This window comes from Belonocnema kinseyi, chromosome 4 (genome assembly GCF_010883055.1).
Source record: "Belonocnema kinseyi isolate 2016_QV_RU_SX_M_011 chromosome 4, B_treatae_v1, whole genome shotgun sequence".
Lineage (NCBI taxonomy): Eukaryota > Metazoa > Arthropoda > Insecta > Hymenoptera > Cynipidae > Belonocnema > Belonocnema kinseyi.
The window spans coordinates 150069794-150083642 of NC_046660.1; the positions used below are offsets into that span (position 1 = coordinate 150069794).

Sequence of the window (13849 nt, forward strand, 5' to 3'; positions counted from 1 at the left end):
CTCGCATCGTCTAGGTCTCTCCATTCATCAGACCCGTTCATCCCCTCTTTTTTCATGAATGAATACGCACGCAATTGTCGGGTTTCCTTTAATTTGATCCCGTTTCATGCAATAGCTACATTCTTGAGATACATATAATCCTTTTGGTTAGGGCGCTCCCATGGCTGAAGATTAGTAGAATAGTGGAACAGTTTTGACCCATAAGGTGACTGCTAGAGCTTGTGCAGTCACCCTGTTGGTAAAAACTGTTCCACTATTCTACGAATCTACCTCCATAGGGCTGCGCCCCTATGAATTCACGAGAGGTCATTCAGTAGCGTAATATAAATATTGTTCTCCCATTCTGAATGGATAATTCTGTTTTTAATTTAACAAATATTCTGAACTACTTTAACCTGCCCTCCCTGCATTTCGTGTTTAACTTATATGTGTAATTTTTCATAAGCTTTTCTTATTTTTTACTTAATGTAAATTTTACATGGTAAAGACCATAATACATGGAAATAGTCGGACCGAGTTCTAAAAATATATATATATATTTTTTTTTTTTAATAAAAAATAAGCATAAACTTATCTAACCACGAGACCGATTTGGCCAACAAGCCCGTTAAAATTTCTCAAATGTGATTTTTTGGGTCACCCTAATACATATTTCAAGTAAATAATTTCCCTATGGTTTCAAAAACTTATTTTTAAGAACAATAATCAATTCTTTTTAAATAAAAATAATATATCTGGCAAACTTTAAAAAAACCTTATTTAAAAATAATTTATATTGGTATGAATACAAATAATACAATAGTTTCTTCACACAACAAATTGTTTTTTGTCAAGAAAATAAAGAAAATATAGTATTATCCGTATTCATACCTATATTTTCCTGATACCATGATCATTTTTGTTGCTTAATTACAATTCTAGCTCTTATATATCGAAGAAATAAAAATGGGAAACATTTTACATGATAAACACCATAAGATAGAAAAATGACGGGAGCGAGTTCTAAAAATATTTTTTTGTTCGGAAATAAAAAAATAAGCATAAATTTATTTGCCTATGAAAACGATTAGGGCAACAAGCCCGTTAACATTTCATAAATGTGATTTTTTGGGTTACCCTAATACATATTTCGACTAAAAAATTTCCTAATAATTTCAAACAAACTTTTTCAACAACAATAATCAATTCCTTAAAATGTAAATAATATATCTACCCAGGCAGGCCGAAGGAATCGAATGAATCCTCTATAAAGTACCCGTAAAGACCCCATCGGGTCCTCATTTGGTTTCTTCTTAAAAAACTAACAAAACAGCAAGATCAACTTTTAAACTGTTGAAATTCGGATTCTACGTTAAATTTTCTATTGAAAACTCACGGAGTAATCGCAATACTCTTTTTTTGCAGCGCTAAAAAGTTTTAAAAAATATATTAGATCTATAACGCCTGTTGATTGCTATTTACAGATAATGCGTTTGAAGTGTAGCAGTCAACAGGCATTATGCGTCTTATATTATTTAAAAGTTTTTACCGTTGAAAAAAACAATCGCTATTATTCCATGACCTTCTATAGGGAATTTTAACGTAGAATCCGAATTTCAACAATTTAAAAGTTGATTTTGCTTTTTTTTTTTTGGTTTTTTTAAAAGGAACCGAATGGGGAACCAATAGAGGGTCTTTATGGGTACTTTGTAGAGGCTCCATTCCGTTCCTTCTGTCCGCCAGCTCAGGGAAATTCAAAAAATCTGATTCAAAAATAATGTTTATTCGTATGAATACAAATTATACAATATTTTCTTGGCCCGATAAATTGCTTTTTGTCAAGAAAATAAAGAAAATATAGTATTATCCGTATCTATACCTATAATTTTCTGATACAATGATAATTTTTGTTCCTAAATTTTTATTCTAACTCTTATATCAGAGTAATTTTATAAACTAGTGAACCTATCAATTTTACAACTTCGAATTTTAAAGAAAATTAGAATTGTACAGATCAAAATGCGGAAAGTTTAAATTTTATTTCGAAATCCAGAAAATGAAAATTTAAATGCGAGCATCTAAAAATGCATTAAAATATCCAAAAACACTTATTATTTGAAATTCGTTTGAGAAGTCTTATTATTTGCATATGGCTTCAAACCATTGATCGATTACACAGGCAAGTGACAAGTGACCAGGCTACCCTTATGGTGTCTTTACGATATCGTAAATAAATCGTATGATTTGACGATGTTTTTACGATATCGCAGACACTGAAACGACATAGACATATGATGTCGTAAAGATGTCGTAAAGATGTCGCAACGATGTCGTTAAGATGTCCCAACAAGATGTTATCCTAGCCAGGTGAAACGGTTAGCACACCAGTGCGTTTATTCTTCCGTATACTGGTATTATCAAAATAATATCCGGAATATTCCTAGGTTTTCCTCTATTTTCTTCATCTAGGGGAAAACTGAGACGTCTAGAAGAAATTCTGAGGCCAGATTTCAATTCAGCAGCTCAAAATCCATAAGAGTAACCTCGTCACTTCTCTCGTGCTGACAAATTTTTTGGATGGCCTGTGTATCAAATAAATCTCTAGGCTTTTCCCTAATTTTTGAATCTAGGGGAAAACTGGGACGCGTAGGACAAACCCTAAGGCAAGTCTTATCATTTTACAATCGCTCATATTTGCACGTACTCGAAGATGCGACTAGAAAAAACTCCATGTACATTTTGAAATCAAAGTGTCAATAATTTACAAATAAATTCAAAAGGAGATTGATAATGAAAATTTAAAATAAAAATAATATTAAGAATGGAAAACTAGTCGTAGGCCAACAAAAGGTAGCTTGATTGCAGTTTTCTCGACGAATAATATAGATTTCCAGGATCAGCCAAAATTCAGTTTGCTCTTTCGAGAAAAGAATTGCCGAAGGTTCAAGATTCCACACCAATTTAACCAAATTTAACCTGCTGGGTTGATAATTGGTCATACCACAAAACATTTACTTTTCCTCCTCAAGTTTATTTTCAGTGTTGCTCGGCGCTAGTTATCTCGAGAGAGAGCAAATGTGTTCGTTTCTCGTGCAGTAGAAATTTTAAAGTTAGACCATTTACATCTACCAGAGCGACTTGGTAACTGAACGACCGCTATAAAATGAAAGCGAGTTTTATCCTCAGATTTGGTATATCTGCTCTTTTTTATCGTCAACGCTATTGTTTGATTGCTTCTGATTATTGTTGCAAATTGGTCGTAAGATTGATAATTTCTTGCAGAAAGCATGAGGGAATCGACAACGAAATCTTGTTGTATCCTTAGTTTATTAAAAAGTAGCAGTCAGATGTATCGCAAGTTCTCGAGGTCCGTTGTTGTTCATCGACGATGATGATTCTACAGTGGCGTCGGATAAAATCAAAATAGAAATAAATTAGGCTAAAATTAAAATAGAGAAATATTCATGCATCGAACCGCGTAGAATCGTGGAGCCCATGAAATACCAGAAATCCCATTTTTTTTAGATATGATTAATTTTTGTAGTTGCAAAATCAGCAACAGCCTTGAATTGATTCAAATATTCAGACAAACAGGCATGCGGTTCAATGTTAATTTTCGTAACTTATCCAAACTTCAGCTGAAATTAAAAAATTCTTTCAGTGCAGGTGCTTGTTAAGAAAAAAAAATGAGAAAAATTCATCCAGCAAAGGATTAATACGAAATTATTTCTGGAAAAAAAGGTCCTAGTCCCTCGAAACTCTATTTGGAATCGAAACACAAATCTTCTGATTTCCTTTCAGGTGCTTCTCTAATGAATCTATTAGAAGGATCAGAATAACAACTCTTAATTCAACAAACTAACGCTAATCTTTTGCTAGGTTTTAATGGTACAAGTAATTATTTTAAATGAATCTACTATATTATCAGAGATGGTACTTTACCGGCCGTAAACAACCTTCCAATTCATGAAGGCAGAAAATCTACACAATATCGATCAAGTTAAGAATCTTCAATATCAGAAAATACTTAACGTCTAATCAGACTGGATGGAAAATAATACTTTAACTAAAAATTAAAATTAATTTTTGAAAAAAAGATCCTACTTCTTCTTAACTCCATTCGGAATCGAACCACAAAACTTTTGATTTTAAGCTAGGTTTTGATGGTACAAGTAACTATTTTAAACGAATCTGCTATACTGTCAGAGATGGTACTTTACCGACCGTAGACAACACTTCAACTCATGAAGGTAGAAAATCTACTCAATATCGATCAAGTTAAGAAACTTCAATAACCGAAAATGATTAGCATCTAATCAGACTGGATGGAAAATGATATTTCAAATTTTAATTTAAATTATTTCTTAAGAAAAGGTCCCACTCCTTCTTAACTCCTTTCGGAATCGAACTAAAAAACCTCTGACGCACTGGCGAAACCGGGGAACTCAACCGGCGCCTCGAGATGTATGGCGGTAAGAGGCAAATTAAGAAAATTAACAAAAAATAAAACACTGATAAAAGAAGTTAAGCCATCCAGCCTGCAGCTCAAGGTCGCCATATGATAGCTTAGACCCGACGGGTGATTACGGCTCTCTTTTCCTTTTATGCAAGTAAATAAAAAATCCAACGTTAAACATTAAAATCTTCGATGGAAATAGATCATGCACCCCCCACCAGGTTTGTGTTTCACTTAGGCGTAAAGCAGCTTTAGTAATATGATTTTCTCTTGCATCAACCATAGACTTGTAAAACGATTTCTTTAGAATTAAACCACTATTAAAATCCTAAGAAATTATGATTAGAGTAAGTCGGGGTGAAAGGGTCATTGGAGTTCATGTTTACATTAAATTTTCTTGCATAAGAATTATTAAATAAATAATTAAAATACGAAAAAACTCCAACGGCCGTTCTATTCGTCGTAGCTCCATTATTCTTCGTGGATAATGAACCCACGATAAATAATGAATGATTGTTAAAATTAAGGATTTTTAAATTAATTCATTATATTTTTAATTTAAACTTAAAACTTTTCAATCTTTAGAATTCTCGGTGTCGACGCATGAAGACCGAGGCAGTGCGTTCGAGGCAGCGCTCCCCCACTGCTGGCTGCGACTCCGTTGTCGGTCTCGCAGCCAATCAGCGGGCCCGCTGCCGCTCCGACTGCTCTCGGCCAGCCTCACGCTACTAAACCTCAGTGTCACTCTTCGCTAAGTTTCGAAATTTTATTCTTACGTGTTCGTGTTACATCATGCCAGTGTTCTCGTCTTTTTGTGCAGTGGGAATTAGTTAGGTGGAGGTAGGAGAGCGGGTGCCAGGGCTTCTCCCTGTTCGTGTTCAGCCTACTTGCGCGGTTAGGACGGGTTGGTTAGTGCTGGAAGGTGACTTTCGAAGTGCTAATTCCCGTAAGTAGGTAGGGTCACAAGAGGTTAGCTGGTGCTAGAGGGTAACCTCTACGGTGCCAGTTCCTGTGACTTCCGGCAATCGTCGTCCGTTCAGTGTACGGTTTGTGTTCCAACGTTCTAAACCTTTTAATGACAAGGGACAACCAACGATCACGCCCTAATCGTCGGACGCGATTGCGACGGGCGCGTGAGGCCGAGGTGGCCGCGCTCTCGCCAGGCGAGAGCCAGCGGCGAGTCGCTGCCCGACGACAGGACGCCGACCGACGCGCGGAGGAAGGGCGGCAGCAGCATAGAGAAGAGAGGGTTCGTCCTGCTCGGGTCAACGTCCCACCCCCGTTAGTCGTGCCGGAATATGACCCGGATTACCCACATCCCATATTCCTCGTTGGGGAAATCTCATCGAGATTCGTCGAGGTATAGAGGGTACCCGCGACCCACGGAAGAAGAGACCGTTGAAGGACCCAAATCTGTGTTTACGATTACCGCAGTTCGCGTCCGAACCCCGCTACGCTTTTCCGCCTGTGAGTCTAGTAAATCGAAATAGTTCTCCGAAGGCCGGCCTGTCATTGTAAATTGCCCTAATTCACCACCTTGTCCGTGGGAATTAAGGGTCACCCCTTCCGCCCCTCTCCCTGATCCGGGGGAGTTTATTCATTTCCGGTTCATCCCGAAGAAGTTACCGGACGCCGAGTAGGGGAAACAGGTCGCCCCCTCGCACCCCACTCCGGGTACCCGTGCGGAGGCTCAATCGAGCGCTAGATCACCTACGACTAGGACGCCGAGACAAGGCCCACCCAACGAACAGACACCTCAGTCATCGGAGGACATCTTATACTTAGCCGCTCTCGAAATGCCGGAGACGTTCTCTCCCTCCTTATATCGTTCCCCACCTCCCAAACGTCTAATCAGACTGGATGGAAAATAATATTTCAAATTTTAACTAAAATTATTTTCTGAAAAAAGGTCCTACTCCCTCTTAACCACTTTCGGAATCGAACCAAAAACCTTCTGATTTTCGGTCAGGTGATTTTCCAATTAAGCAATTAGAGGGATCAGAATAACAACTCTTAATTAAAAGGAAAACGCTAACATTTAGCTAGGTTTTAATTGTACATGTAATTTTTTTAATGAATCCGGTATGTCTTCAGAGATCCTACTTTACCGAACGTACACAACCCTCCAACCCATGAAAGCAGAAAATCTACACACTATCGATCAAGTTAAGAAACTTCATGAACACAAAATACTTAAAGTCTAATCGGACTGGATGGAATATAATACTGGAAATAAAAATTAAAATTATTTCTTGAAAAAAAGAACCTACTACTGCTTAACTCTATTCGGAAGCGAACCACAAACTTTCTGATTTCGGTCAGATGCTTTTTCAATTAAGCTATTAGAGGGATCAGAGTAAGAACTCTTAATTCAAAAAAATATAGCGAATTTTTAGCTAGGTTTTAATGGTAGAAGTAATTATTTTAAATGCATCTGCTATATCATCAGAGATGGTATTTTAACGACCGTAGACAACCCTCCAACACATGAAGGCAGAAAATGTACACAATACCCATCAAGTTAAGAATCTTCAATAACAGAATGTGCTGAAAGTCTAATCAGACTGGATGGAAAATAATATCTTAAATTAAAATTAAAATTATTTTCTGAAAAAAAGATCCTACTACTTAACTCCATTCGAAATCGAACCACAAAACTTCTGATTTCCGGTCAGTTGCTTTTCCAATTAAGCTGTTAGAGGGAACAGAATAAGAAATCTTAATTCACAGAAATAACGCTAATATTTAGCTGGGCTTTAATGGTACAAGTAATTATTTCAAATGAATCTGCTATATCATCATAGATCATAGATTGTACTTTGCCTACCGTAGACAACCCTCCAACCCATTAAGGCAGAAAATGTACACAATATCGATCAGGTTAAGAATCTCCAATAACAGAAAATACTAAACCTTTACTCAGCCTGGATGGAAAATAATATTTCAAATTGAAATTAAAACTATTTCTTGGAAAAAAATCTTACTCCTACTTAGCTCCATTGGCAATCGAACCCCAAACCTTCTGATTTCCGGTCAGGTGCTTTTCCAGTTAAGATATTTGAGGGATCAAAATAAGAAATCTTAATTCACAGAAATAACACTAATATTTAGCTGGGTTTTAGTGGTACAAGTAATTATTTTTATTGAACCTAATCTGTGATCAGAGATGGTACTTTACACACCGTTCACAACCCTCCAACCCATGAAGGCAGAAAATCTACGAAATATCGATCAAGTTAAGAATCTTCAATAACAGAAAAGGCTTAATGTCTAATCAAACTTTATGAAAATTAATATTTCAAATTTGAATTGAAATTATTTCTTGAAAAAAAGATTCTACTCATTCTTCACTCCATTGGGAACCAAACCACAAAATTTCTGATTTCCGGTCAGGTACTTTTTCAGTTAATCTAATAGAGAGATCAGAATAAGACCTCTTAATTCAAGAAAAAACGCTCATTTTTCGCTAGCTGTTAACGGTACAAGCAATTACATACAAGAAATCTGCAATATCATCAGAGATGGTACTTTACCGACTGTAGACAACCCTCCAAACCATAATGTCAGAACATCTACACAATATCGATCGAGTTGAGAATATTCCATAACAGAAAATGCTTAACGTGTAATCCGACAACTAATATTTCAAATTAAAATTGAAATTATTTCTTGACAAAAAGTCTCTACTCCTTCTCCACTCCATTGGGAATCGAACCACAAAACTTTTTGCAGTCTGATATCAGATTCGAAAGGATAGACATTAAACATATTAGGAAAAGTCGGCTTTGTATAGCATCAAATTATTTTGTACAATACTTATACAGTAAAATGATTTCTCGTTACGTAGTTTTATACTCGTATATGTTTAAACTTAGAATACTTGTTACTTTATGACTTGCAGAAGCGCGTAGAGCAGGAAAGTGGTCACGGTCGGTCCGGTTTAGGTCGATAAATCGAAGTAACACATCAGTTTCAAACTGCCTTATCAAAGTAATCCATATAAGGCGTCCTCGAGTCGATTCCACCAAGCACTTTGTACCAATAAAAGGTTTTGGTTTTTTGAGAAAGTTAGAAAAGATGTAGCCTCCGGAAGCTGCGACCACGATCGTTCATCAACGATCGATGCCGACGCGAATAGCACACTTGATTCACATAAACACTGAACTGCCAAGAAAAAGGGTCCGAGCCTAATCAACAAAGAGCCATGACGCTTTTATCTGAGTACCGATTCTAACAAAATATTACGGCCTGAAAGTCAAAACATAGGGAAAATTTCAATAAAAATAAGCATTGGGTCCAAAACGCTCCATTTTACCAGTTTTATGTTCCTTCGGCTTTTTTCTGGAATAATAAATATTTTGTCTAAAAAATTTGGGAAATGATAGCGAACATGCTAATGGGCGTCCCTGCACACTTTTTTTGTGGGTTAATTCCAAAAAATTTGATTTTGCTAAAAACGGCTGTATATATTTCGAGGTTATGTGTGTTACAATTATCTGAGAGTTACTTCCAAACTACAGAATATTTTTGACCCAAAACTTTGGACTTACAAATAAAAATAGTAAATAATGTTACACGAGTCGATAAAGGGAAATTGCCTTTCGTAGTAAGGTTGCAGTGCGCGTGATGAATCGAAATGGATAACTACTTAAGTTCGTTATAATTTACTTAGGGAGGGTTAGTGGAAAAAGCTTCATCATATAAATGAAAAACTCTGTCGAGTTAGCTTCAATTTGCGAAAACTATTCGGGAACATTATATTACAGAATCTACGAAATTCAATCTAGAGGATTCATTCACCTCGGCAAGTGAAAATGATGGACGAGAATTAAGATGAAGGGCTCACGCGTCTACCGGCAATTTATGATATAGCAAGCAGAACTTGTCTGAAAGCAGAATGAACCGAACAGTTAGATTCCGAATTCAAAGCCAAACGTCCTTTCTCACTGTTTGAAGGGTGCGAGCCCTCAGTCGAAGATCTTTTACAAGTAAAGTTATCATGAAAGGGGTCATGACGCTGCATAGAACATCGGCGACAACGAATCATGGTTCTTTATATGTATGGTCAAAGTTATCATGGACAATTTGCTCTTCAAAAAGTTCATGACTTGTAAAATAAGATGTGCCTATGAATCTTCATAAACTTCGTAATGTTTGCAGACCTGCAACCAATCTTATTGACAAAAAAGATCCCCAACAAGCGGTCTCGTCTTAGGAACATCGAGCAACAGAAAATGAGAAGGCAAGGAAGAGAGTAATGAACTCCCATGCATGTCAGCGACTAGCACGGAGAAAAACAGTTACTAAATAAGGTTATCTAGATATAACTAGTCAACACCTTAGCGATTTAGTCATGGGCCAGAAATCCGGATAGGGTAAACAGTGGCACCATCGCACGTTAAGAAAGAGCCCTTAGAAAAAAGAGAATATTAATTTACATGCCTACTGTCTGGCAACGAAGATGAATTAATCTTAAGGGGCAGGTTTCTTTTCCATTTTCAGACAGTGGCTAGTAATACAATTATTCTTTGCCAAACTATTGTTTTATATATTCTGAATAAATTATAGTAATTTCAAATTCAGTGAAAAGCACCATATTCCCAGCAAACGAAACCCTATATTCAGTGAACGACAACGGTATTGATTTGGAATTTAAATAAAGTAAAAAGTTATTTGTAATAGATATTAAGCAATTTAGTTGCTTTAGATAATATGGAACATCATTTTATATAATTAGAGTGTTTTTAAAAGAAAGGACGAAGCTTTTTGCTAAAACGAATATCTTCGATATTGTGTGGTTATGTTCATTTCTTCAGTTTACGAATTTGCTAAGTTCATTCTGGGGTGTCGGTGATTGATAACATAAAAGTCATTAAAAAATGCGTATAATTCCCCAAAAACCTCCTTCTGTTTTGTCTCGGCCAATGAGATATACGTGTGACGTCCACCGGTTTCGAAGGTATGATAAGAATATTTCAAATATATTGAATCTACTCAAATTTGAGACTAAGATTTATTTAATTATATTCATCAAATATTTAATTTTTCTATAGCCTTGCTCAACGCTGCTTAATGCTAACATAAATGATGTTCGTTGCAAAAAGTCCTCATTTTCTTGAGAAAATTATGATATCCAATTGCAAAAGCACTTTATCCATTTTCACCAAAATTTTGAACACAATATATATCCGAGAAACCACAACACACACTATAACCTTTCAAGATTTGGACAATGCAGGGCTAAAATCCTTTTTGGCTACGCCACCCGTCAGCGACACTGCTCCAGAAAGATTCGCTTCTTTAATATCACACATTTAAAATTTTTATTATAAAACAATAGCCCCTTAACATATTCTACACTGAATAGAAGATGTCATATATTATGCCAAAATATGTATACATGAAGGTTAAATATGAAGGATTTTCATATATGCTCTTGATTATACCACTATTAATATGTCTGTCATGCTTGAGAGCCAGTCTCGAAGCGTTTGCAATGTTGCAAACAATCACACGGTCATGCCTGAGAGCCTGTCTCTAGGCATTCGAAATGTTGCAAGCAATACATTAGCAGTGTGGTTCTCACACCTTAAAGCCTGTTTTAGGACGTTGGCAATGTTAAGAAAAATCACACAGTCAGTAAGTACGTTTGTCCTGCCTGAGAGCCTGTCTCAAGGTGATCACAATATTGCAAACAATCCATTAGCAGTATGGGTGTCATACCTGAGAGCCTGCCTGTGTACGTTATGTCGAGAACAATCCATCGGCAGCATGGTTGCGATGCCTGAGATTATGCGCTTCAGCTCACCTACTATCCGTTTCGAAAGGATTCACGTCCAGTCCGGTTGAAGTAGTTCAAGCGAAGTAACACATCTGCTTCTAATTGCCTTATCAAAGTAATCCATATCAGGCGTCCTCGAGTAGAATCCAACAAGCACTTTGTACCAAAAATAGGTTTTGGTCACTTCGCACAACACCAGAAGACGATCGAGTCGGAAAAATAATTTTACGCAAAACCAAAACCAAAGGAACTACAGACTTTAAGTTAAAGTTACGAAACATTAAATGGAGTCGAATAGCACACTTGATTTACATAAACAGGTCCGAAGGACGGTAAGTCTACACTCGCCTGAACCTTGGTTGACACTCAATTGCCGGGAAAAAGGGTCCGAGTCTGATCAACAAAGAGACATTGCGCTACTGCTCGAGTACCGATTCCAACGGAAGAGTAGGACCTGAAAGTCAAAAGACAGGGAAAATTTCAAGAAGAATAAGTATTTAGTGAAAACCATTCCGTTTACAGTGAAACCTATAGGTCACTCAAAGGAAAGACAATAACATGAAATAAATTATTAACAATACTTTTGAGATTAATGTTATTTTCGCGGTCCCAAATCTTCTTGAATTAAACATGCATGCATTAGAAGCTTAAGTACTTACCCAGCAGCTACGATAAAAAAATCTAATCTGTTCCAAGAGTCAGCCAAGTAAGTCCTTTTACCATATAAACCCATTGCTATCATCTTTATTGTCATTTCCAGGGAGAAAAAGGCGAAGATTATATCGTCAAACATCTGAAACAAGGATGAAAATTGTTAAACCTGTTTTAGTGTCTGCGTTTATGTTTACCGATAGAAGTAAAGAAATAAAACAATTTTGCAGATTTTTATTTCTTGACCGTGTAACGTAAAAGCCATGTGGTCTGACATGAACAACCATACGCTGAAACTTTATTTAAATTTTGCTGTGACATTATTTGTGTATGGATATGTAAATATATTATATATAACAATACATATATGAAAAACGCCACTTTTGTAACCCGTGTAACGAGCTGGACATTGCTATTTTTCAATTAGGAAAAAAGCAGCACGCGTAGTAGTTGTCACTTTCTCACACACGAAAAATAATTAATGATATTATTTTTAATGATTAAATTATTATTGAATGATTAAACTGAAAACCCAAATGAAGCTTAGCTTGTATACCTTTACTTCAACCATGCGTTTTCGTTTCCTTCTGGGGGGTGACTAGCCATGCAAATTCACAGTCAGTTTTGTGAAGGTCGGCAGAAAATGAAACACTGGCGCCACAAACGCAAGAATGTCAGCTGATAAGAAACATGGGAGATTTAGTATGGCGGTAAATGTTACGATTTGCTTACACCGATGTTCTTCAACCTAAATTTTGATAGTATGTAAAATTATAGTTTTAACCATAGTGTTGCCACTCAAAAAAACTCACAGCATCTGCCACCCGGGTACCTGGGTATCCCGCCAACGAAATTGTTGTTAAAAGTCCATTGTAATTTAAAGTAACTATGTGGATTCAATCAATATTTAATTATTCATAATCTAGGAAGGTATTCCTACTTGAATATAATAATTTAATAATGTGCAGTGACCTTGGTAGTACTGAAACAGATATAAAACAATAAAAATGTATATATTTTGTTATTATTTATAAAATCATCAATATTTACTTCATATACTATTATAACAAACTTTATTTTTATGATATACTGTATGAAAATCATGCTTTTTTTGTCGGGGTACCCGGGTGGCTCCACTGTACTTTCTTCTTAATTTGAAGATATTTCAAGCTAAAAAATTTGTAAAAATATATGCAATGTAAATTTCGATAGACAATCAGTTAAATCGTGCTGATCTGAGAAGCATTCGGCCTATCTCCATTAGAAAAAAAGTTATTTAACGAAACGTATGCCGATGGGTACCCGGGTGGCAACACAAGGGTTAATAGGTTTCGAAATTTAAAAAATATTTTAAGACCCTTACTATCTTTAAGAAATATATAAAAGTAGCATTAATCAGATTTTTTAATTATCATAGCTCGCTGCGAATAAGAGCAAAAGGTGCTCAGGGGGATGTGCGGTGGTCACTCAGCGAGGCCTAACAGGTTCGTTACGGTATAAAGCGTGGTACTCTAATGGCCTACCTGTATTAATGTGTCACGAAGTTTCGACAGTTCACTCCAAGCGAGAGACACATGCGAATTAGCACGATGACGACCAAACGTCGAGCAGCCGATGGCCTCCGATGCCTACTAAAGCCGATGGAACTGATCGGATTATTAAGTCCTATAATAAAATGACCTTATCATTGACAACAGCGCCAACTGAACCACGAATACAGGTCACGTAGTCATTGAAGCCATGTTCACAAGAAACAGCAGTGAATATCCATTTATTTTGATCAAAAATGTCATGCTACGGCTTAAAATTAATTATTTAATATGATACATCTTGTTAATGTTTAATTTAAATTAAAATTTCTTCTGAATAGTTCAAAAGTGCCGGTGGATTTGTTATAGGTAACAGTAGGCTTTCCGACTCCAACAAGAAAAATAAGAAGTATTGGATAGACAGAGAAAGACAGAGAGGAGAAAGAGAGATCC

At 36.3% G+C, this 13849-nt stretch overlaps 1 protein-coding gene across 1 annotated transcript in view; it reads right to left on the reverse strand.

Annotated features, from left to right (window-relative positions):
* The window catches only part of LOC117171159 (voltage-dependent T-type calcium channel subunit alpha-1H-like), a 1009801-nt gene that overhangs the window by 823532 nt on the left and 172420 nt on the right, over positions 1–13849 (reverse strand). The window contains exon 3 of the mRNA XM_033358216.1: positions 11876–12009. Within this exon, the coding sequence (XP_033214107.1) occupies positions 11876–12009 (134 nt within the window). The remainder of the gene's footprint in view (positions 1–11875; positions 12010–13849) is intronic.